This window comes from Pan paniscus, chromosome 10 (genome assembly GCF_029289425.2).
Source record: "Pan paniscus chromosome 10, NHGRI_mPanPan1-v2.0_pri, whole genome shotgun sequence".
Classification (NCBI taxonomy): domain Eukaryota; kingdom Metazoa; phylum Chordata; class Mammalia; order Primates; family Hominidae; genus Pan; species Pan paniscus.
In genome coordinates this window covers 27,872,783-27,898,532 of record NC_073259.2, presented here as the reverse complement: position 1 = coordinate 27,898,532, position 25,750 = coordinate 27,872,783, and the positions used below count along the sequence as shown (strand labels likewise).

The 25,750-nt window shown below is 39.9% G+C and overlaps 1 protein-coding gene across 14 annotated transcripts in view; it reads right to left on the bottom strand.

Annotated features, from left to right (window-relative positions):
* The window catches only part of GRIP1 (glutamate receptor interacting protein 1), a 726,419-nt gene that overhangs the window by 113,947 nt on the left and 586,722 nt on the right, over window positions 1-25,750 (bottom strand). For all 14 annotated transcript variants that reach the window (XM_057299399.2, XM_057299402.2, XM_034935486.3 and 11 more), the window contains 2 exons: window positions 8,349-8,496; window positions 6,008-6,177 (listed from right to left, as the gene is read on the bottom strand). In XM_057299399.2, the coding sequence (XP_057155382.1) occupies window positions 6,008-6,177; window positions 8,349-8,496 (318 nt within the window). The remainder of the gene's footprint in view (window positions 1-6,007; window positions 6,178-8,348; window positions 8,497-25,750) is intronic.

Below are 25,750 nucleotides of genomic sequence, written 5' to 3'. Positions count from 1 at the left end.
GAATCTTATCTGTATCTCGACTAATAAGGAGAAGATAAAAGTCTCTATATTTTATGATTTTTTGAAAAAGCATATTTACATTAGAAATAATTATTAAAATATTTCACGTTTTTATATTTCCTTGATGCCATAAAATTTTAATAAAGTTTATTTCAAACTTTATTAAAATTTCAAATTGCCATCCCTTTCATGTTTTAGAAAATCTTTATCATGTTTCCATTCTAGTTTCAATATTAAGATTTGATATTCCACCCAGTGTTCTGAAATATGAGCAATATAATGTTTGTTATTATGTCTGATATGAAGTTTTTCATTTAATAATCTTAAAGAACTCAAAATAACATATGAACTTATTTTATTTTTCTAGAGATGGGGTCTTGCTGTGTCACCCAGGCTGGAGTGCAGTGGTGTGATCATAGCTCACCATAATCTTGAACTCCTGGGTTCAGGCAATCCTCCCACCTCAGCCTCCTGAGTAGCTGGCACTACAGGCCCACGCCACCACGCCCAGCTAATTTTTTATTATTTTATTTGTGTAGAAATGAGGGTCTGCCTATGTTACCCAAGCTGGTCTCAAGTGATCCTTCCACCTCAGCCCTGAGTTGCTGGGATTAAGGCATGAGCCACCATGCCTGACTTAACATATGAATTTATATCTCCTTCTACTTTCATGATTTTGGTGTTAGGTGTCTTACAAGTGAATATGTAGAGAGGTGAAATACTCTATGCATTGAAAGGAGAGTCATTTAGATAAGAACTTAAGTTACATCAACTGTGATGCCAGCTGAATTGGTCAATTCGCATCCTTTCTAGAATGAAACAAGACATGAAAAAAAAAAGCACCAGCACGGACAGATCACTGCGGGGTGAAGCAGACCTGGGTTTCAGCTCTGCCTCCAGCCCTTCCTCTTTGTATGACCTTGGCCAGCTACTCAGCCACTCTAAACCTGAATTTCCTCATACATCAAATGGAGATCATGAAATCATCTACCTCACAGGGATATTGAGAATTAGGCAAATACGGTGCTTAGCACGGCGCTGGCACACAGAATAAAAACAAATGAGTTTAGAGTATATTGATTTGTCTACTTTTCCATTTACGTGCCAACAATAAAGTATCTTTTAAAGGAAATAAATTTATCTTTCACTCAACAAATTTCACTCATTGGACATTTAAGTTTAGAGAATTTCTCAGAAATCTGCAGCAGAAACTTTCATAGCCACTATAATTTTGTTACCCTAAACCATCTGGTCTGCTCCTTCTACTCAACTGCCCTGTTTGTGGTTTGGATTCCCCCTCTCTCTCCACTTTCCTACTTCAAGCTGCCACCTCCTTCATCTAGACCACTGTAACACCTTCAGACATGGCTTCCCAACTCATCTCCTGCATGCCTACCTTCCACAACACAGCTAGGGTGGCCTTCTAAATACATAAGTTAGATCATGCCACTCCTGTTTGAATAGGTTACTTTCTTTTTTTTTTGAGACAGAGTTTCACTCTTGTCACTCAGGATGGAGTGCAATGGTGCAATCTCAGCTCACTGCAAACTCTGCCTCTCGGGTTCAAGCGATTCTCTCACCTCACCCTTCCCAGTAGCTGGGATTATAGGTGCCCACCACCACGCCCAGCTAATTTTTGTATTTTTGGTAGAGATGGGGTTTTGCCATGTTAGCCAGGCTGGTCTCAAACTCCCGACCTCAGGTGATCCGCCTGCCTCGGCCTCCCAAAGTGCTGGGATTACAGGCATGAGCCACTGCGCCCGGCCTGAATAGCTAACTATTACAAAGAGAATCAAATGCAGCCCCTGCCTATCTCTCTAGTTTCATCCATATCACTCTACCCATCATTTGTATATTTTAGCCACACTGATCTTATGTCTACTCTTAGAACAAGTCAGGTTCCTTCCTGCCTCAAGGCCTTTGCACTTGCTATTCTTTCCCCAGTTGTTTGTATGACTGCCTCCTTCTCATCATTCAGGTCTCACCCGAGGTGCCACCTCCTCAGAGAAGTTGTTGCTGATCTCCCTGGCTGAAGGAGCTGCCCTCCCCATGCTATCTCATTACTGTTTTACATTCTTCATGGTACTTATTGCTGTCTGAAACAGCTTTATTTATTTAATATATTTTTAATGTTTGTCTGTCTGTACTAGAATGTGAATTCTATAAGAGTAGGGATATACTTTGCCTGTCTTGCTCACTAAATATATCCTAGCAACTAGAACAGTGCCTGGTATATAATGACTAATACATGAATGAATGAATAAACAAATGCATGAATGAACGGGAATATCAGCTAGAGTGTCCATGTGAACACTGCAGCAGCATTTTCCTTGAGACAAAAGAGTATTTATTGCAGGAGATGTCCCTAATGGATTCTCTCTCACCATCCTCATTCTACTTTGGGTGTACAAGAAGACATTTTAGCAAGACGCAGTTATTACTATGTCTGGCCAATTTACAACCTCCGACACTTTAGCGTACTTTTCACAAAGTACCATCTGTGTTTCAAATGAAGCCAGGGTACGGTGAATGCACTTCGGGATTCTACACCCACCTTTTGACCCGCTTCTTCATGGAGAGCTTTGAAAATTACTGGACATTTGTTAGGACTGTACAGCACAATTAATAAGTCAATAAGGAAGATATTATTTACCACCTATTGCTTTCCCAGACTGTGCCAATTGCTACAGGCAGGTTAAAGGTCATACCATTTACCTTGACTTTGAATTACTACTGGGGATTAAATCTTCATACATATAAAATAATTAAGAGACAAAAATGATATAAGATAATGCACAAAACTGTATGCCATGGATGATGAATGCAAAAGGTGTTGAACAAATAATGTAGGCCAGAGAAGAGAGCTGCTGCCTATTTTGAATGTACACTCCAAATGTTTTCTGTTTTACAGTGGTGTACTTGATAGGCAAGTATTTCCAAAGTTTAATAATAAGATGTTACATTTTTGGCATGTCCTGTCATTTTGCAAAGAGCACTTATAGACATTCTCTCATTTAATAAAGCCAATAATTGTAGCCTACTTTCACTGATTACTTATATACTAGGCACTGTGCTAGGTGCTTTTTCATGGATTAGCTCAGACAATGTTCACAATATTCCTTTGAGGCAAGTATTATTATGACCCCCATTTTACAGATGAATCAACTGAGGTATAGAAAAGTTGGGTAACTTGCTTAAGACCCCACGTGGTGGAGTCAGAGGTGAAGCTCTGGACACGTGATCCTAAAGTCCCCGCTTCAACCACCAGACATACCGCCTCTTCCTATGGGTATGTCTAAGTCCCTTGTTATGGATAAGAAAACAACACATTTAAAATATTATGGTTCTTGTATCATTCCATGGTGACGTCACTACTGCAGTCTCAAGAGATATATGGCCACAGAAGTTACTTTTCTTTCTTCTTTCTCTAATTGCAGCCTCTTGCTCTGTTCAGGATGTTCGAGAGAGCAGACCACAGTGGTTCCAGGTTGCCCTGGAGCTCTCAAATGGAAGGTCCTCCTGGTACTGAATGTGTCGAGTCTAGTGACTCTGGTCACATTTTCCTTTCCAAAACATCAGTTTCCTTCAATCCAATTATGTCTCCTGAAAACCCTCAGTGGGAAAAATTTCTAACCTCACTGAAAACTCATTTTTGTCAGCTTCTTTAATGCTGCTATTTATCAGTGAAAGGCATAGCTAATCTCTTATCCCAAGTTGAGATATTCATTTCCACACTGGCCTGAAAACTCCGTGGTGTATGCTTTACTGCTAACAAAATCTGGAAATTTGGGAAGTGTGTTGAGAGACACACTGTTCAGCCATCAGAGATCTTGAAAAAACAATCAGAACTTTCTTGTGGAGAAAGGGTAAAACTATGTAAAACTCCACTAGTCAAAAATTTGAGAACTGTAAACACAATAACAATTTTTTGTTTGTTTTTCTTCTTTACTATGATTTAATTATGTTTAGGAGCCAAAATTTATTTCCTCTTGGAAATCCAAGTCTGATTTTAATGTGCAATATAACGGAAACACCTGCTTGATAAGAAAGACAGTGAACAACTTTCAGTAAACGTAGATGATGGAGTCAGAAGTGGAAGCTAGAATTACTTAAACTTCCTATCAGTTTCCTATCCCTGCAACACAAACGACATCAGGTTTTCCACAATAAAGGCAAAAAATTTGTGCTTAGTCCATATATTTTAGTGTATAAATTAAACTCAAATTGCCTTGGCAGGTTAAAAAGTTTAATATTCCATGAGTTGAAAACACTTGAATTATTTATGAATTGTATATAGGGCCAATTAAAGAAAAATAAAAGAGATTACTAAAGATGCTAACATTTTAAAAGGGTCTGGTATGCATTTCCGATTCGCTGATACCAGAATTTAGCAAGCAAAACCCCATGCTGAGAGAGCACTACACAGTGTACATTCTTATGGCTACTGTGCTCCAAATCCAGTGATGACTGCCAATTAATTTAAAGAAACTTAAACAGCTTCAGAAATCTCTCCTCTCTGCCAGAGTGCAGGAAGGGCTCACGGGGCCTCCTGATAGGAATGGTGTGCATCCTTGTGAACGGCACCTTCCTACAGCTGTTTGCATTGCTATTCCAATACTGTGATGCTGATTTTCTTTTCATAACCTGCCTATGCTGCATCATTTCTCTACTCCAATGTGTAAAATTAAAATCTGATAAGGGTAATGTTGTACTAGAGATTTTCATTAGCTTCAGGGCTGTCTAAGCTCCATTTAATTAAAAAGGTTGCATCCAGCTGACTGATTTAGTATGAAAATTATCTGGTCCCTCTTTCCCCCCGCCCCAGACTGTGGAGAAGTGTAGTGCATTTTAAAAGGTGGGAGACACAATACAAATGACCCCCTCATAAGCAAAATTTCAATTTCAGAGAAAACTGCACTGTGTCTAAATATACAGAAATGCATTATCCTCCTTCAGGCCACCCTGACAATACTAGTGAGGCCTCTAATTTCAAGGAGTACAAAGGAATGGTGTTTGCTTTAAGGAATAGGGCAGGAGAAGGAGTTGGAACAAATATCCTACTGGAAAACTTGACTTCATTTGATTTGGGGCTCAAAGACCCCTTTCTCATACCAGGTTTTGCCTAAAGGTGCCTAGGTAGATGGTATAAACACCCAGCAAATGTATCTGTGAATTTCAAGGGAGTCAAAATGCAGATACCTTCAGCTGAGACTTTCTATTGAATAAATGGAGTTAAATATTCTGATTCTCCCAGACAAGATGTTTGCTCAGACAGGTTGTTCTCTATCCTAAGAAAAAAACTACACTGGCAAAAGACATAATATATTGTAAACCAAGGCTTCATATAACTGGTTCCCTCTGATTCCTGCCAAATATTTGAAGGTTCTGCTATTAAAATCCACTTTACTTATTTATTTTTAAGTGAGAGCTTTACTATTTGTCTTCATTGGCCTTCATCTAGACTGGAAATTCAAAATGTATACCAGGAAGTCAAATTATTTTCCTTGTCTGCACATTCAATTTGCACCAAAGACTTTTTTAAGAAAAAAATATCAAATAGCACTAGCCTGAAAATTTTTTCCTCGATGTTAGGGTTTCAAGCAAATTATGTGTGGCTTGAAAAAAAGACTTCGGAAGATGAATTACAGTAAACAAACATAATCTTGTTTTGAAAAGAAATGATGAGTCTGACCAACATGGTGAAACCCTGTCTCTATTAAAAATACAAAAATTAGCTGGGCATGGTGGCGGTCACCTGTAATCCCAGCTACTCGGGAGGCTGAGGTAGGAGAATGGCTTGAACCCAGGAGGCAGAGGTTGGAGTCAGCCGAGATCATGCTACTGCATTCCAGCCCGGGGGACAGAGTGAGACTCCGTCTCAAAAAAAAAAAAAAAAAAAAAAAAAAAGGCGGAATGAGACCCAGTGTCTTTCTGCTGTCTAACTCTGCTAGAGGGAACAACACTGTGAGGGCCAGAGAAGGAGCTTGATCCAGGTGGACCATCTCACCATGGTCGGGCCCCTTTAGGGCCAGCCGGGTCTGATGATGGGGAAGGATCTCAAGCTTGACCTGGTCAGTGGTGTTGGCCAGGAACTGGGTTGCTTCTGCAAGTGTACAGTACTCCATGCTGGTTCCATCGATGGAGAGGATGTGATCTCCCACATGCAATGCGCCACATCTACGGAAAGGAGAAATACTCGGTAAGAGGCAGTGCCTTCCTCTTTGGAATCTGACTTTCATGTCCTTCATAGTTAAAATTTCACAGTTTTTCATTTACTTAAAAAAAAGAAAAGAAAAGTTTGAGTGTTATAGGAAACACCATCTGCCAAATTTTAAGTACCTTAAATATGAATAAGGAAGTAAAATCTTGTGGAAAATAGAGAAAAATTCAACAAAATGTTTTCTCTTGTCTTTCTTTAAAAAAAAAATCTTATTTTGGAGTGCTTGTGTGGAAAGTTGAGGGAAAGCGAGCAAGAGGAAAGGGAAAAACAGGAAAATGTTTCCCCTGGACTTTTGTCTGTGTTTTTTTGTTCTAGGCTTTTCTATCTATAAACATGAGTGGGTAAATCTTCAGAATCTCAAACATGACTCTCAGAATTGGAATAGGGTCTATTTTATGTGTAAAGAAGAATAACTTGGGGAGATTTCAGTAATACTTCCTTGGAATCCTCACACAAGCTCCAAGATCACCAGTTCTTTATTATTATGTTACTCTGGAGTTGAACATGTATTAGTATAAAAGCTCTTGATAATGGTAGAAATTATGCAGGAGTCAAGTGAGTAATAAAACCAGGCCTGCGTGGTGAGTCAAGGGGAAAGATGGGGGCAGGGAAGGGGCTAGCTGCTACATCTTGCTGAACTCAAGAGCTGGCTACTGGATGAGTTAAGAAAAGCTAGCGCAGTCGTCAGCATCCCCACATACCAGTCAAGTGAACAGCTCCTTAAACTGGTTACCCCCTGTGGAATGGGAAAAAACAGAGGGAGAAAATTAAAGCATCCTGTGCCATTGAACTGCAGAACACCCCTGGATCAACGGCTGTCACTGACAAGGACTGAATGTCGGGTAAGACCACAGTGGAGATGTAGACTGACCACTACGGGGGGTTGCTGCAGTTCACTGCACCATGGCTGGAGGTGGAAAGGCAGGTTGAGGGGCACGTGGAGAAGAGGGCTGGAAACATACAGGGGAGACTGGTCATTCAGGTGCAGTATATCTATAAATTCCCAGTGTGAATAGTCTACTTCTCAAGACAAAAGCATTTCAAGTCATATCTTCCAACTAAAAACATAATTCCACATTTTTTGCACTTGGAGTGCTTTAGCTATGGGAGATGAGGTTTTTCTTACCAGGAGCTGTAAAATAATTAATTAGATGGAAAGGTAGTCTTTTTTTTTCTTCCCCTTTTACCTTACGAGTATAAAATATTAATTAGAAACATGAAATTTCATTTTTATTGTGGCATTGAAGCGAATGATGTTTTAAGACACCCTCGAAGGTTGTAAAATCCTAAGATTAACATGCTATGAGAGTATAGGACATTTTTAAAGTATTGTAAAAAATATTTTAAAAAGTATTGTTTTATTTATTTAAGAAACAAAGAAATCAGATTTTATGGTAGCAGGATTTAATTGTCAACAATTCAGGAAAACCCATCACTGCTCTGCATGGGGTTTAAGAAAGATCTACTCAGCTACCCTACATTAAGAACAGGCTAGTGCCTTAGGACACAGTAAGAAAACTTGCTTAGTTGCTTGATTTTTTTTTCTATTGCTAAAGGCCACACCAAACATCTGGATGACGTGAAGTGACATCATGGGGTGGCTGACACATAGGTGAATTTTTAAGCCCTGCAACAGTAACTTGCTTCTGTGTGTGAAACCTGTATAAACTCGCAAGAGAACTGTGTGTGTGTGTATGTGTATATGCATGTGCATATGTGTATTACAAGTGTGTGTACATATGTGTGTATATATATTTAAAATTGCACACATGCAATTTTGAAAAGGGGCACTTTCTTTCTTTCTTTCTTTCTTTTTTTTTTGAGATGGAGTTTCACTCTTGTTGCCCAGGCTGGAGTGCAATGGTTCAGCTCACTGCAACCTCTGCCTCGCGAGTTTAAGTGATTCTCGTGCCTCAGCCTCCCGAGTAGCTGGGATTACAGGCACTTGCCACCATGACTGGCTAATTTCTTGTATTTTTAGTAGAGATGGGGTTTCACCATGTTGGCCAAGCTGGTCTCAAACTCCTGACCTCAGGTGATTCACCCACCTCGGCCTCCCAAAGTGTTGGGATTACAGGCGTGAGCCACTGCGCCTGGTGGAAAAGTAGGCACTTTCTACAATACTTACCTGTCTGCAATACTTGCAGATTTGATTTTGTCTATGACAATGACTTGTTTGTTACAGCACATCGAGGTAGTTAGGGCAACCCCAAGGCTGGCACCAGGAGTTTTGGCAACTTCGACTAGTAGTGGCCCGGATGCTGTTGCCACAGAGTCTGTCAAAGAACAAATTTCAGAAAACAAAACAAATAAAACAAATAAGCAAAGAGACAAAAGAAAGAGATGAAGAATATTCAGTTTGGAGTTAGCCTGTTAATTTTATCACTGAAACTTAGATTTCCCTCCATATAATATCCCCACAGTCAATAATAAATTCATAGGGCACCTCTTAACACACCTGTTCCATTCAGCTTGTATTGTATTAATTTATGTGTAATGTTCATCTCTTCAATGAGATTTTAAGCTTCATGTCACTTGGGATAATATCTTATGTATCTTTATCCCCTCCACAGTGCTTGGCACAATGCCTAGCATATACTAGGTCTCTCAGTAAAGATTTTTTAAATTAATTACTTAATTCAATAAATATCTTAGCACCTACCAGGAATAAATAGACGGATGGATGAATGAATGGATGAAAGGATGGATATAAAAAAGAAAGGAAGGAAAGAAGAAAGAAAGGAAGGGAGGAAGGGAGGAAGAAAGAAAAGAAGGATGGGTGGGTGGATAAATAAAAGAATGACAAGAGGGATGGAAGGATGAATGGATGGGTAGATAGATAATCAGAAGAATGGATGGATGGATGATGTCTCTAGCCAAGTAGTAGGAATGTTACACTAAGTTGAATTTGTAAAGCTTAACTTCATATATGCTTTATTTTTGGCTTGGAACACTCTTTGTTCCTTCAACTCCTTCTAACACTTGCGTACTCAATGCCAACATCAATTCCTCGGGAAGCCTAAATTGTAATTTGGTAAAATGCTTTTCACATGTGCTTCTACAGCCTGCTCTATTCCTGCTGTTGTAGCATACATCTCACTGGTTCATAGTGGCCAGTACGGACGACATGCCTGTGTTCCTTGCCAGATTGTAAACATGCCTGAAGGCAGAGACTATGTCTTGTCAATCACAGCATTCTCAGTGCCTAGAATAATGATTAGCACATCGGAGGTATGCCACTAATAGTTGTGGAATGAATGCATGAACAAACGAGAAAGCTCATGATGTTGCTTAAAGCTCATTAGAGCCACAGACACAAGGGAAAGAATCTGGGACATAGAATTAAAACATCTGATTCAATTCTCATTTTCACAATATTTGTGTCATGGTATCTAAGACAAGACTAGTTACTAAAACTTTCCTTTTTTTGTATTTTGATAAAATTGACAATTAACAATACTAAAACTTTCTAAGCCTGCTTGCTTACCTATACAATGGTATATTTTCCACAGTGTTTATTAAAACCAAACCAATGAACAAAGCACTTTGTTATACATATAGGATATTTTCATTATTGCTATATTATGACCTCAAGCCTTTGAGTCATGTCATTTTTCAAGACTGCATATTGGTCTGTAATCTTTTTCTAATTTTCGACTGTTCTGATGTTTGACACTCCATTAATACAATTTTGCCTTTCTGCAAGAACATCTTTGTCATCAAGGCCCCACTCAGATATAGTGAAATAGGAAATCTGTATTCCCATTGCTGAAGCTCAGGTAATATGCACTGACTCATGAAGCTGAAAGGTCCATGGGAGAGAGCCATCTTCAGTTTGAGATAAGATACTTATTAAAGTAAAGATGACAATATCCAGGCCAACAACCTGCATATCCAGTGCTAAGGATTCTTGTATGTATTAACACCATGTTTCCTAACTGACTGGTAAGATTGAAATGTTAGTCCTTAAAAAGGTTAAGAGACCATCAGGGCCTGTATCTCTTCCTGTCAATTCCAGAGCAGAGTTTCATTAATAATATCTGCAAGGAGCCAAAGGTCTTAATTATTAAGGAGAGTTTTTGGCTCTGGGGTATTACAACTACTCCAGATCCTACGGTTGATTTGCCCATAAGCCTAACTATGGTGGATGCTACTCTCTGCTCTCGCTCACCTTGCTGTATTAATTCCCCTGATCTCCTGACATCAGACTAGGGCCAATGACAATGTCCTGGCTTCTCTCTCTCCTTCTCCTTCATTTGCTGCTTTGTTTCTCAGCAGAGTCTCACCTGGTCATTGTGCATCCTGTCTTACTCTCATCTTGGAGTTTTCAGTGAGTGGGCCCCGTGGCTATGTGCAATGGTAGTTTGCACATCATGAGCCTTAGTCAGGAGACTCTAGTAAAGAATCCTTGTTAGTCCCCACAGCCTCTGTTTTAGTTGTCCTTCTATCACTAAGATGGTTAATTTTGCCCACCTCTCAATTTTAACAAAGATCTGTGGCTGAGCCCAGTGCACACAATGTGATGCCTCTGGCTCCACCCCCAGCAGTCAGCCATCATCTTTCTGTTCCTTAAGCATGCTGCATAGCAACCTTTTTCTGCTCAGCCAAACCCCACATGAGCTCTGGCCTACCAGGGCCTTTTCTCACATTATCTTTCTAGAACTTTAGAATGACTAATTTTGATTTCTCAAACCCACTTTCCATGGTCTTGTTGGATTTTAATAGGTATATTTGTGGGGTGACAATCACTTATGTTTTTCCTCATGGTTTTGTCATGTCTAAAGATAAATTTATTTTACTTAACAGGTGAAAGTGATAAAGTTTCTATATTACTTATTAATCTCTTTTAGGAATGACAGAAACTGCTAGGTGTTCCCTGATATGTCATCTTCTCTTCTTTTGTCAGTAATAGGGTTTCTAAGTTTTAGCTGAGCAAATGGCTGCCCAGTTAAGAACCACATTTCCCAGCCTCCCTTGCAGCAAGGTGAAGCCATAGGACCAGGTTCCAGCCAATGGGAAGTGAGATGTGACTGTGTTCCAGGATGTGCTCTTAAAAAGAATGGCTGTGCCCCCCTCTCCCTCATTTCCCCCTTGCTGGTGGAATGTGGGCTCAGAACTGGTAAGCCATCTTCAACCATGCAGACCAGGGCATCAAGCCATGAGATAGATGAAGCCTAGGTTCCTAAAATCTTCAGGGATTTCTCAAGAGATTGAGAAAGAAACTTCTATCGTATTTATGTGAGCATTGTGAGTTTGGGCCTTTGATACAATGACTGAATTGGTATTCCAATAGGCCTTTTCATTTGAGAGGACTGCGCCAATGAATCTGTCTTGAACTGTTTTTATAAGAAGTGGCTATTTAAAGTAGGTATTTGCAGATGTAAATTTTATAAAACTACAACCAACCATTACCCAATACTCAAACAAAGTATTCATTTTTCTAAAAAGTACTAAATCATGATTAAACATGAGAGTTTTTAAAGAAGTCATCAGGATATTCAAAAGGTGTTTAAATATAAACCCTTAAGTTAGTTGTTTTTTTTTTTCATGGCCTGTATATTTGCCAAAGTATTAAAACTTATATTTTTGTGGTTTTAATGTTCCAATGATCATGAAAAATTAACATGAAATTGTTCTGGTAGAAAGAAATGATAGGAGTAGGAGTATTAAGAAGCTTAGGAAAAGGATGCCAGATCCTCTGCCATCATTAATTTAGAGGGTGAGAGAGAGAGCATCCACAGCTTCTACAGTACGCTTCTGTGACTGGAAACTAGAATAAGTCTCTCTTTAAGTACAACTTGCCCCATTAAGGCTTGAAAAAACAACAAGTGTAATATTTCCATTTGGGGGATGCAAATATGCAATTAATGAATCTTTTTTAAAACTTAAAGTAGAAAGCTTTACAGTTCTGAGGTAAGATTAATTTAAAGTCATGGTTAAGGGAAGAGGCAGTGTAGTGCTACACAGGGCTCAAGGCTGGAGTTGAGGACCAGCTAGAGGGTGGTTCTTGCTATATCATCAACTCAGCATGTGGCCCAAGCCATCATCTCCCTTAGACCTCATTTTCTTCACTTGTAAAATGAAGAGATTTGAATAAAATTTCCCTAGTCATTACAATCTGTGAATCTACAGAGAAATAACGATGCCTGTTAAGTAGCTAGCCAGAGAAAGTTAAGGCAGGTTAACCAATTTTATGAAAATATACAGTAGCTAGAATCTAAATCCCAGTATCCTACAATCAATAGAAGAGATGAGCAGCTAGATAGAAAAGTGATTCTTGATAACTATGTTTATGAAGGTGGGATAAAAATCCTCAGACCTTCAAATATTTGGATGACAATAATAATATCCTTTAAAGACTGAGTTTGGAGGGATGGCTTCCACCTTCAAAGAGACATCACATAATATGAAGCTTCCACATTAAGAAGTTTCCAGGGCACAACTACAACTTTCTAGCAAGATTCTATCATAGTAAGGTCCTAATCTAACTAACCAGAAAAAAAATGATGAAGAAAAGAGGATGTTTATCTCATGAAAGACAATCAGGGCTTATTGACAACAGTCTACAGAACATGAGCTCAGTCTTATATTCTCTCACCTCAGTAGCCCACAGTTTCACTTACCTCAGTCACTCTTAAATCCAGCACACATCATTCCCCCAAGCTCCTATCTGTCACTTAGAACAATTTTTGGATATCTCCTAGGAACACTGACACATGTCCCAAACTGAAGAGTGAGACCACCCTACTCCACTGCTTCTGCAGGTTTCCTTCTCCAGTGATGGGTTCATGCTGCACTCCATCACACAAACCAGAAACCCAGGAGCCATCTCTGGCTCCATCTTCTCCCAGATCCTTATAAATTCCTCTTGTTTTTACCCCCTAAATAGCTCTCAATTTCATCCTTTCTTTCCATCTCCATGATCACCACTTTAGCCCAACTTACCATCATCTGATTTCCCCACATCCTCTCATGCCCTTCACCTTCCCCAATCCAGAGTGATCCTTTAAATTGAATATCTCATCACGTTAATCCCAAGCTTAAAAGCTTTCCACAGCTGTTCTGGTAACGGAGTACAGGTTCTTAACATGGTCTACAAGGACCTGCATGATCTGGCTTCTGCTTCCTTCACCAGTTTTGTCTTCCACCATTCTGCTCTGCTTCTCTCTGTTCCAGTCCTGAACTCCTATTTTAGTCATTCAAAATGCTGTCAGCCGCTGCTACAGTGCCTTCATTTATGTTGTTCTCTCTACACAGAATGCCCCACCTCTTCCTGTCCCTTCCTTCACCTACTTTTTTTTTTCTTTAACAACTGCTCTGCTCAAATGTCACGTCCTCAGGGATTACTGCCCTGACCTGCAAACTATGTCAACCTGCCCATTATACACTTTAATAGAACCCTATGTGAATGCAGTGGACACGATGAAGAGGACATTGTTTGGCTCTAGGAGAATCTACCAGACCTGCTCATCTGCAGAGGACTCTGAGCAAATTATGTTGATTGACAGCTGAACAAGAACCATGGGGTAGAGTATACTGTTTAAGTCAGGGTCCCAGCAAGAAACACATGGTACACTCAAATTAGGATAACTTGAGAAGAGTTTAATAAAGGAACAATTTAGAAAGGTGTGAGAAGCTTATAAGGAAACTACAAGGGATGATACTGTACTCTGGGGCCAGAAATAATAGGGACCATACCCTACTAAGCCTGAAAAGGCAAAGAATAGAATTGCTAGTAGAACCAGGATTCAGAAAAGCCTAAGTGATGAGGGCTCCTTGACATGAGCTGGGACCTTCAGTCAAGGGACCAGTTTCAGTGAACCCACAAGGAAGAAGTCGGGAGAGTAATACTTTTCATCATTGTCCTCCCTTCCTCTGATCGACTGCCATGATTCCCTACTAGCCAAACTCAACTGGAAGCCAGAAGGCTTGAGAGTCCATAGTGTAGACCATATAGGTCATGGCAGAGCAGCAAGAAGGGTGGCAAGTGGCTCTGGAGGTAAAAAGGAGGGTATTCTTATTTGTATTTATCTCTACTCATCTTTACACAAAAATCTTGAGGCTGTTTGCTTGAAACAAAGTAAGTAATACAAAGAAACAACCAGGAAGAGTCTACAAATGCCCTACCACAAGGGTTAACAGAGGTGCAGTTTGACTACACTGCAAGCATGACACTGAACTATAAGTAAATCCATAGGTACAGAAAGTAGAAGTACAATTAGTAGTTGCCAGGGTTGCTGGGGAGGGAAAAATGACTGCTTAATGGATACAAGGTTTCCTTTTGGGATGATAAAAATGTGCTGGAGTTAGACAGAGGGAATATTTGCACAACTCTGTGAATGTACTAAGTGCCACTGAATTGTATCTTTAAAATGATTAATTGTATGTTATGTGAATTTTGCTCCAATAAAAAGAATGACTCAATTTCCCAGCAACGTGAATAATAAAGGAAACATAATCAATTATGCAGTTCTCACTATTGGAAAGGAGGAAGTCTACTAGTCTCTATGGTGGAAATAAAGATGATTCTAGCAGAGAGCTCTAAAAGATATCTCTCTCATGGGCTTTTATATACAGATGGTGGTAAATGATATAATGGATAATGCCCTCAACACATTTTATGATAGGATGCAGAGGTAGTTTCCAACATCTGTTCCCTGATCAAGGTTGAGATATAAGATTAAAAAGCAAATCAATGATGGTGTCTCTAGAATGGGACGAGATAATGTATTGGTCAACATGATCTAAAGGTGGATCCCAGGGTCAACAGACTGAATATCTCTTGGGATCTTTGTTAGATGTCAATCTTTTCTCTCACTTAGGTTTTGAAAAGAAGCTGGATATTAGACAATTCAAGGAAGTCCCCTGTGATAAGGCACTCTTATGCTGGCATTTTACATAGGTGACTAGGACCAGATCCATATGCTTTGGGCATCAGATGAATCAGCAGCAGCATTAATGTACTATCAGGAGGCTGGGGAAGCCTAATTATATTCTTGCTAGGATAGAAGTCTGTCCACCTCATAGTCCCATGGAAGTGGACTTTCTAAGTTGTCATCCATTCAACAACATGAACTTAAAAACTATATTTACTAACTGCCAACTATATGCCATGCACATTGAAAGGTAGTGGGGATTCAAAGATGAACATATACTATTCCTTCTTTCCTTCTAGTAACCCCTTGGGATCCCATGCCAAGAAGGTGGGGAGTAGTGTTGAACTCCTCGATTCCACTAAAGAAATATATTCTATTGAATCTCATGAAGTTTCTAGTTACTTTTTTCTTTTTAACATCCTGTTTGCAACTCCTCTCTTCCTGCCCAATGAAATCTTTAATATAGTATGGTCAAAATGCCTATGAAAATATTGAGTTATCTGGTGGCTGGTAAGATGGTCAAATAGGAACAGCTCCAGTCTGCAGCTCCCAGCAAGATCAACACAGAAGGCGGGTGATTTCTGCATTTCCATCTGAGGTACATGGCTCATCTCATTGGGACTGGTTAGACAGTGGGTGCAGCCCATGAAGGGCAAGCCAAAGCAGGGTGGGGCGTTGCCTCACCCAGGAAGCACAAGGGGTTGGGGAACTCCCTCCCCTTGCCAAGGGAAGTCATGAGGGACTGTGCTGTGAGGAATGGTGCACACTAGCCCAGATACTACGCTTTTCCCATGGTCTTCACAACCTGCAGACAAGGAGATGCTCTCCAGTGCCTCGGCCACCATGGCCCTGGGTTTCAAGCACAAAACTGGGCGGCCACTTGGACAGACACTGAGCTAGCTACAGAAGTTTTTTTTTCATACCCCAGTGGTGCCTGGAATGCCAGTGAGAGAGAACCATTCACTCCCCTGGAAAGGAGGCAGGAGCCAGGGAGCCAAGTGGTCTAGCTCAGCAGACCCCAGCCCCATGGAGCCCAGCAAGCTAAGATCCACTGGCTTGAAATTCTCGCTGCCAGCATAGCAGTCTAGAGTCGACTTGGGATGCTGAAGTTTGGTGGGGGGAGGGGCGTCCCCCAATACTGGGGCTTGAGTAGGCACTTTTCCCCTCACAGTGTAAACAAAGCCACTGGGAGGTTTGAACCGGGCAGAGGCCACTGCAGCTCGGCAAAGCTGCTGTGGCCAGACTGCCTCTCTAGATTCCTCCTCTCTGGGCAGGGCATCTCTGAAAGAAAGGCACCAGCCCCAGTCAGGAGCTTAGAGATAAAACTCCCATCTCCCTAGGACAGAGCACCTGGGGGAAGGGGCAGCTATGGGTGCAGTTTCAGCAGACTTAAATGTTCCTGCCTGCTGGCTCTGAAGAGAGCAGCAGATCTCCCAGCACAGTGCTTGAGCTCTGCTAAGGGACAGACTGCCTCCTCAAATGGGTCCCTTGAGGGGACAGTGCCTCCTGACTGGGAGACAACTCCCAGCAGGGGTCGACAGACACCTCTTACAGGAGAGCTCCAGCTGGCATCGGGTGGGTGCCCCTCTGGGACGAAGCTTCCAGAGGAAGGAACAGGCATCAATCTTTGCTGTCCCACAGCTTCCACTGGTGATATCCAGGCAAAGAGGATCTGGAGTGGACGTCCAGCAAACTCTAGCAGACCTGCAGCAGAGGGGCCTGGCTGTTGGAAGGAAAACTAACAAACAGAAAGGAATAGCATCAACATCAACAGAAGGACGTCCACAAAGAAACTCCAACCGAAGGTCACCAACATCAAAGACCAAAGGTAGATAAATCCATGAAGATGAAGAAAAACCAGGGCAAAAAGGCTAAAAATTCAAAAACCAGAATGTCTCTTCTCCTCCAGAGGATCACAGCTCCTCGCCAGCAGGGGAACAAAACTGTACAGTGAATGAGTTTGATGAACTGACAGAAGTAGGCTTCAGAAGATGGGTAATAACAAACTCCTCCGAGCTAAAGGAGCATGTTCTAACCCAATGCAAGGAAGCTAAGAACCTTGAAAAAAGGTTAGATGAATTACTAACTAGAATAACCAGTTTAGAGAAGAACATAAATGACCTGTTGCAGCTGAAAAACAGCTTGAGAACTTTGTGAAGCATACGGAAGTATCAATAGCCAAACTGATCAAGCAGAAGAAAGGATATCAGAGACTGAAGGTCAGCTTAATGAAATAAAGGGTGAAGACAAGATTAGAGGAAAAATAATAAGGAACAAACAAAGCCTCCAAGAAATATGGGACTCTGTGAAAAGACCAAACCTACATTTGATTGGTGTACCTGAAAGTGACAGAGAGAATGGAACTGAGCTGGAAAACACTCTTCAGGATATTATCCAGTAGAACTTACCCAACCTAGCAAGGCAGGCCAACATTCAAATTCAGGAAACACAGAGAATGCCACAAAGATACCCCTCAAGAAGAGCAACTCCAAGACACATAATTGTCAGATTCACCAGAGTTGAAATGAAGGAAAAAATGTTAAGGGCAGCCAGAGAGAAAGGTCAGGTTACCCACAAAGGGAAGCCCATCAGATTAACAGCTGATCTCTTGGCAGAAGCTCTACAAGCCAGAAGAGAGTGGGTGCCAATATTCAACATTCTTAAAGAAAAGAATTTTCAACCCAGAATTTCATATCCAGCCAAACTAAGCTTCATAAGTGAAGGAGAAATAAAATACTTTACAGACAAGCAAATGCTGAGAGACTTTGTCACCACCAGGCCTGCCCTACAAGAGCTCCTGAAGGAAGCACTAAACATGGAAAGGAACAACCGGTACCAGCCACTGCAAAGACATGCCAAATTGTAAAGACCATCGATGCTAGGAAGAAATTGCATCAACTAACAAGCAAAATGACCAGCTAACATCATAATGACAGGACCAAATTCACACATAACAATATTAACCTTAAATGTAAATGGGCTAAATTCTCCAATTAAAAGACACAGACTGGCAAATTGGATAAACAGTCAAGACCCATCAGTGTGCTGTATTCAGGAAACCCATCTCATGTGCAGAGACACACATAAGCTCAAAATAAAGGGATGGAGGAAGATCTACCAAGCAAACGGAAAACAAAAAGGGCAGGGGTGGCAATCCTAGTCTCTGATAAAACAGACTTTAAACTAACAAAGATCAAAGGAGACAAAGAAGGCCATTACATAATGGTAAAGGGATCAATTCAACAAGAAGAGCTAACTATCCTAAATATATATGCACCCAATACAGGAGCACCTAGATTCATACAGCAAGTCCTTAGAGACCTACAAAGAGACTTAGACTCCCACACAATAATAGTGGGAGACTTTAACACTGCACTGTCAACATTAGACAGATCAATGAGACAGAAACTTAACAAGGATATCCAGGAATTGAATTCAGCTCTGCACCAAGCAGACCTAACAGACATCTACAGAACTCTCCACCCAAATCAACAGAATATACATTCTTCTCAGCACCACACTGCACCTATTCCAAAATTCACCACATAGTTGGAAGTAAAGCACCCCTCAGCAAATGTAAAAGGATAGAAACTATAACAAACTGTCTCTCAGACCACAGTGCAATCAAACTAGAACTCAGGATTAAGAAACTCACTCAAAACCACTCAACTACATGGAAACTGAACAACCTACTCCTGAATGACTACTGGGTACATAATGAAATGAAGGCAGAAATAAAGATGTTCTTTGAAACCAATGAGAACAAAGACACAACATACCAGAATCTCTGGGATGCATTTAAAGCAGTGTGTAGAGGGAAATTTATAACACTAAATGCCCACAAGAGAAAGCAGGAAAGATCTAAAATTGACACCCTAACATCACAATTAAAGAACTAGAGAAGCAAGAGCAAACACTTCTGCTAGATTCAAAAGCTAGCAGAAGGCAAGAAATAACTAAGATCAGAGCAGAACTGAAGGGGATAGAGACACAAAAAACCCTTCAAAAAATCAATGAATCCAGGAGCTGGTTTTTTGAAAAGATCAACAAAACTGATAGACCGCTAGCAAGACTAATAAAGAAAAGAGGGAAGAATCAAATAGATGCAATAAAAAATGATAAAGGGATATCACCACCGATCCCACAGAAATACAAAGTACCATCAGAGAATACTACAAACACCTCTATGCAAATAAACTAGAAAATCTAGAAGAAATCCATAAATTCCTGGACACATACACCCTCCCAAGACTAAACCAGGAAGAAGTTGAATCTCTTAACAGACCAATAACAGGCTCTGAGATTGAGGCAATAATTAATAGCTTACCAACCAAAAAGAGTCCAGGATCAGATGGATTCACAGCCGAATTCTATTAGAGGTACAAAGAGGAGCTGGTACCATTCCTTCTGAAACTATTCTAATCAATAGAAAAAGAGGGAATCCTCCCTAACTCATTTTATGCTCATTTTATGAGGTTAGCATCATCCTGATACCAAAGCCTGGCAGAGACACAACAAAAAAAGAGAATTTTAGACCAATATCCCTGATGAACATCGATGCCAAAATCCTCAATAAAATACTGGCAAACTGAAGCCAGCAGCACATCAAAAGGCTTATACACCATGATCAAGTGGGCTTCATCCCTGGGATGCAAGCCTGGTTCAACATACGCAAATCAATAAACGTAATCCAGCATATAAACAGAACCAAAGACAAAAACTACATGATTATCTCAATAGCTGCAGAAAAGGCCTTTGACAATATTCAACAGCCCTTCATGCTAAAAACTCTCAATAAATTAGGTATTGATGGGACGTATCTAAAAATAATAAGAACTATTTATGATAAACCCACAGCCAATATCATACCGAATGGGCAAAAACTGGAAGCATCCCCTTTGAAAACCGGCACAAGACAGGGATGCCCTCTCTCACCACTCCTATTCAACACAGTGTTGGAAGTTCTGGCCAGGGCAATCAGGCAGGAGAAAGAAATAAAGGGTATTCAATTAGGAAAAGAGGAAGTCAAATTGTCCTTGTTTGCAGATGACATTATTGTATATTTAGAAAACCCCATCGTCTCAGCCCAAAATCTCCTTAAGCTGATAAGCAACTTTGGCAAAGTCTCAGGATACAAAACCAATGTGCAAAAATCACAAGCATTCTTATACACCAATAACAGACAAACAGAGAGCCAAATCATGAGTGAACTCCCATTCACAATTGCTTCAAAGAGAATAAAATACCTAGGAATCCAACTTACAAGGGATATGAAGGACCTCTTCAAGGATAACTACAAACCACTGCTCAACGAAATAAAAGAGGACACAAATAAATGGAAGAACATTCCATGCTCATGGATAGGAAGAATCAATACCATGAAAATGGCCATACCGCCCAAGGTAATTTATAGATTCAATGCCATCCCCATCAAGCTACCAATGACTTTCTTCACAGAATTGGAAAAAACTACTTTAAAGTTCATATGGAACCAAAAAAGAGCCTGCATTGCCAAGTCAATCCTAAGCCAAAAGAACAAAGCTGGAGGCATCACGCTATCTGACTTCAAACTATACTACAAGTCTACAGTAACCAAAACAGCATAGTACTGGTACCAAAACAGAGATATAGGTTAATGGAACAGAACAGAGCCCTCAGAAATAATACCACACATCTACAACCATCTGATCTTTGACAAACCTGAAAAAAACAAGAAATGGGGAAAGGATTCCCTATTTAACAAATGGTGCTGGGAAAACTGGCTAGCCATAGGTAGAAAGCTGAAACTGGATCCCTTCCTTACACCTTATACAAAAATTAATTCAAGATGGATTAAAGACTTAAATGTTAGACCTAAAACCATAAAAACTCTAGAAGAAAACCTAGGCAATACCATTCAGGACATAGGCATGGGCAAGGACTTCATGTCTAAAACACCAAAAGCAATGGCAACAAAAGCCAAAATTGACAAATGGGATCTAACTTAACTAAAGAGCTTCTGTGCAGCAAAAGAAACTACTGTCAGAGTGAACAGGCAACCTACAGAATAGGAGAAAATTTTTGCAATCTACCCATCTGACAAAGGGCTAATATCCAGAATCTATAAAGAACTCAAACAAATTTACAAGAAAAAGACAAACAACCCCATCAAAAAGTGGGCTAAGGATATGAACAGACACTTCTCAAAAGAAGACATTTATGCAGCCAACAGACACATGAAAAAATGCTCATCATCACTGGCCATCAGAGAAATGCAGTTCAAAACCACAATGAGATATCATCTCACACAAGTTAGAATGGCGATCATTAAAAAGTCAGGAAACAACAGGTGCTGGAGAGGATGTGGAGAAATAGGAACACTTTTACACTGTTGGTGGGACTGTAAACTAGTTCAACCACGGTGGAAGACAGTGTGGCGATTCCTCAGGGATCTAGAACTAGAAATACCATTTGACCCAGCCATCCCATTACTGGATATATACCCAAAGGATTATAAATCATGCTGCTGTAAAGACATATGCACACGTATGTTTATTGCAGCAGTACTCACAATAGCAAAGACTTGGAACCGACCCAAATGTCCAACAATGACAGACTGGATTAAGAAAATGTGGCACATATACACCATGGAATACTATGCAGCCATAAAAAAGATGAGTTCATGTCCTTTGTAGAGACATGGATGAAGCTGGAAACCATCATTCTCAGCAAACTATCACAAGGACAAAAAACCAAACACTGCATGTTCTCACTCATAGGTGGGAATTGAACAATGAGAACACTCGGACACAGGAAGGGGAACGTCACACCCTGGTGCCTGTTATGGGGTGGGGCGATGGGGGAGGGATAGCATTAGGAAATATACCTAGTGTAAATGACGAGTTAATGGGTGCAGCACACCAACATGGCACAAATATACATATGTAACAAACCTGCACGTTGTGCACATGTACCCTAGAACTTAAAGTATAATAAAAAATATATAATAAAAAAAGAAAAAGAAAAAAAAGAGAAAGAAACTGTAGCCCTAAAATGTGAGAGATAAAAAAGAAAAAAAAAATCAATGAATCCAGGACCTGGTTTTTTGTAAAGATTAACAAAATAGATAGACCACTAGCCAGACTAATAAAGAAGAAAAGAGAAAAGAATCAAACAGACACAATAAAAAATGATAAAGGGGATATCACCACTGATCCCACAGAAATAAAAAATACCATCAGATAATACTATAAATACCTCTATACAAATAAACTAGAAAATCTAGAAGAAATGGATAAATTCCTGGACATATATTCCCTCCCAAGACTAAACCAGGAAGAAGATGAGCCCCTGAATAGGCCAATAACAAGTTCTGAAATTGAGGCAGTAATTACTAGTCTACCAACCAAAAAAAAAAGCCCAGGACTGGACAGATTCACAGCCGAATTCTTTTAGAGGTACAAAGAGGAGCTGGTACCACTCCTTCTGAAACTATTCCAAACAGTAGGAAAAGAGGGACTCCTCCCTAACTCATTTTATGAGGCCAGCATCATCCTGATACCAAAGCCTGGCAGAGACACAACAAAAAAAGAAAATTTCAGGCCAGTATCCCTGATGAACATCAATGTGAAAATCCTCAATAAAACTCTGACAAACTTAATACAGCAGCACATCAAAAAGCTTATCCACAATGATCAAGTCGGCTTCATCCCTGGAATGCAAGGCTGGTTCAACATATGCAAATCAATAAATGTAATCCATCACATAAACAGAACCAATGACAAAAACCACATGATTATCTCAATAGATGAAGAAAAGGCCTTCAATAAAATTCAACACCCCTTCATGCGAAAAACTCTCAATAAACTAGGTATTGATGGAACGTATCTCAAAATAATAAGAGCTATTTATGACAAACCCACAGCCAATATTATACTGAATGGGCAAAAACTGGAAGCATTCTCTTTGAAAACCAGCACAAGACAAGGATGCCCTCTCTCACCACTCCTATTCAACATAGTATTGGAAGTTCTGGCCAGGGCAATCAGGAAGAGAAAGAAATAATGGGTATTCAAATAGGAAGAGAGGAAGTCAAATTGTATCTGTTTGCAGATGACATCATTGTATATTTAGAAAACCCCATCATGTCAGCCCCAAATCTTTTTAAGGTGATAAGCAACTTCAGCAAAGTCTTAGGATACAAAATCAATGTGCAAAAATAACAAGCATTCCTATACACCAATAATAGGAAGCCAAATCATGAGTGAACTCTCATTCACAATTGCTACAAAGTGAATAAAATAAGTAGGAATACAACTTACAAGGGATGGGAAGGACCTCTTCAAGGAGAACTACAAACCACTGCTCAAGAAAATAAGAGAGTACAAAAACAAATGGAAAAACATTCCATTCTCATGGATAGGAAAAATCAATATTGTGAAAATGGCCATACTACCTAAAGTTATTTATAGGTTCAATGCTATCCTCATCAAGCTACCACTGACTTTCTTCACAGAATTTAAAAAAACTAGTTTAAATTTCATATGGAAACAAAAAAGAGCCCATATAGCCAAGACAATCCTAAGCAAAAAGAACAAAGCTGGAGACATCATGCTATCTGACTTCAAACTATACTACAAGGCTACAGTAACCAAAACAGCATGGTACTGGTATCAAAACAGAGATATAGACCAATGGAACAGAACAGAGCCCTCAGAAATAATACCACACATCTGCAACCATCTGATCTTTGACAAACCTGACAAAAACAAGCAAGGGGAAAGGATTCCCTATTTAATAAACAGTATTGGGAAAACTGGCTAGCCATACACAGAAAACTGAAACTGGACCCCTTTCTTACACCTATACAAAAATTAACTCAAGATGGATTGAAGACTTAAATGTTAAGACCTAAAATTATCAAAACTCTAGAAGAAAACCTAGGCAATATTATTCAGGACAGAGGCATAGGCAAAGACTTCATGACTAAAATACCAAAAGCAATGGCAACAAAAGCCAAAATTAACAAATGGGATGCAATGGCAACAAAAGCCAAAACTAACAAATGGGATCTAATTAAACTAAAGAGCTTCTGTGCAGCAAAAGAAACTATCATCAGAGTGAAGAGGCAACCTACAGAATGGGAGAAAATTTTTGCAATCAATCCATCTGACAAAGGGCTAATATCCAGAATCTACAAAAAACTTAAACAAATTCACAAGAAAAAAAAAGCAACCCCATCAAAAAGTGGACGAAGGATATGAACAGACACTTCTCAAAAGAAGACATTTATGTGGCCAACAAACATCTGAAAAAAAGCTCATCATCTCTGGTCATTAGAGAAATGCAAATCAAATCCACAATGAGATACCATCTCATGCCAGTTAGAATGGTGATCATTAAAAAGTTAGGAAACAACAGATGCTGGAGAGGATGTGGAGAAACAGAGATGCTTTTACACTGTTGGTGGAAGTGTAAATTAGTTCAACCATTGTGGAAGACAGTGTGGCAATTCCTCAAGGATCTTGAACGAAAAATACCATTTGACCCAGCAATCCCATTACTGGGTATATACCCAAAGGATTATAAATCATTCTACTATAGAGACATATGTACACGTATGTTTCTTGCAGCACTGTTCACAATAGCAAAGACTTGGAACCAACCCAAATGCCCATCAATGATAGACTGGATAAAGAAAATGTGGCGCATATATACCATGGAATACTATGCACTCATAAAAAAGGATGAGTTCATGTCCTTTGCAGGGACATGGATGAAGATGGAAATCTTCATTCTCATCAAACTCACACAGGAACAGGAAACCAAACACCGCACGTTCTCACTCATAAGTGGGAATTGAACAATGAGAACACATGGACACAGGGAGGGGAACATCACACATCTGGGCCTGTCGGGGGGTGGGAGGCTAGGGGAGGGATAGCATTAGGAGAAGTACCTAATGTAGAAGACAGGTTGATGGGTGCAGCAAACCACCATGGCATGTGTATACCTAGGTAACAAACCTGTATATTCTGCACATGTATCCCAGAACTTAAAGTATAATAAGAATAATAAATATTGAGTTATCTAATATGATATGATTTCCAGGTTTCCAGAAAACTTACTCAAGCATGTCAAAAGATCCACAGAAGGTGACTGATGCTCCCTGTCCATAAGGGCTATAGAAAGTAATTATTATTACCAAATAACTACAACAATAACTGTCAAGGGAATGGCAGTGTCAGTGAGACTTCTGGGCATCTGAGGATGCTGAGCCTGATAAGCTGACATGGCTGGGATGAGCTTATTAGATGAGACAGAATTTGATTGGAATGTTTCTCATTTGACTTTATTTTAATGAGCTCTAGGAGAACAACAAAACTATTTTAGCAACCACTGTTTTCCAGCATTACCCATGTGGCAGTCACTTTCTGCATCACAGAAGGGAATCTACAAATGTTAACGTTTAATTGATCATTAGCCTTTTCTGGCAATTGCTTTCCATAATAAATGTTTCCCCACAACAACATCAAAGCAGCTCATACTGCCTTGTGGTATTAAGCCTGTTTCCCTAGCTGCCACCCAATTCCATTCACAGAGGGATTTATGAAAAGTAGGATTCCAAAAGCCCTGGCTTTATTCCAAGATGTCTAATAAGATGCATAGGAAAAGT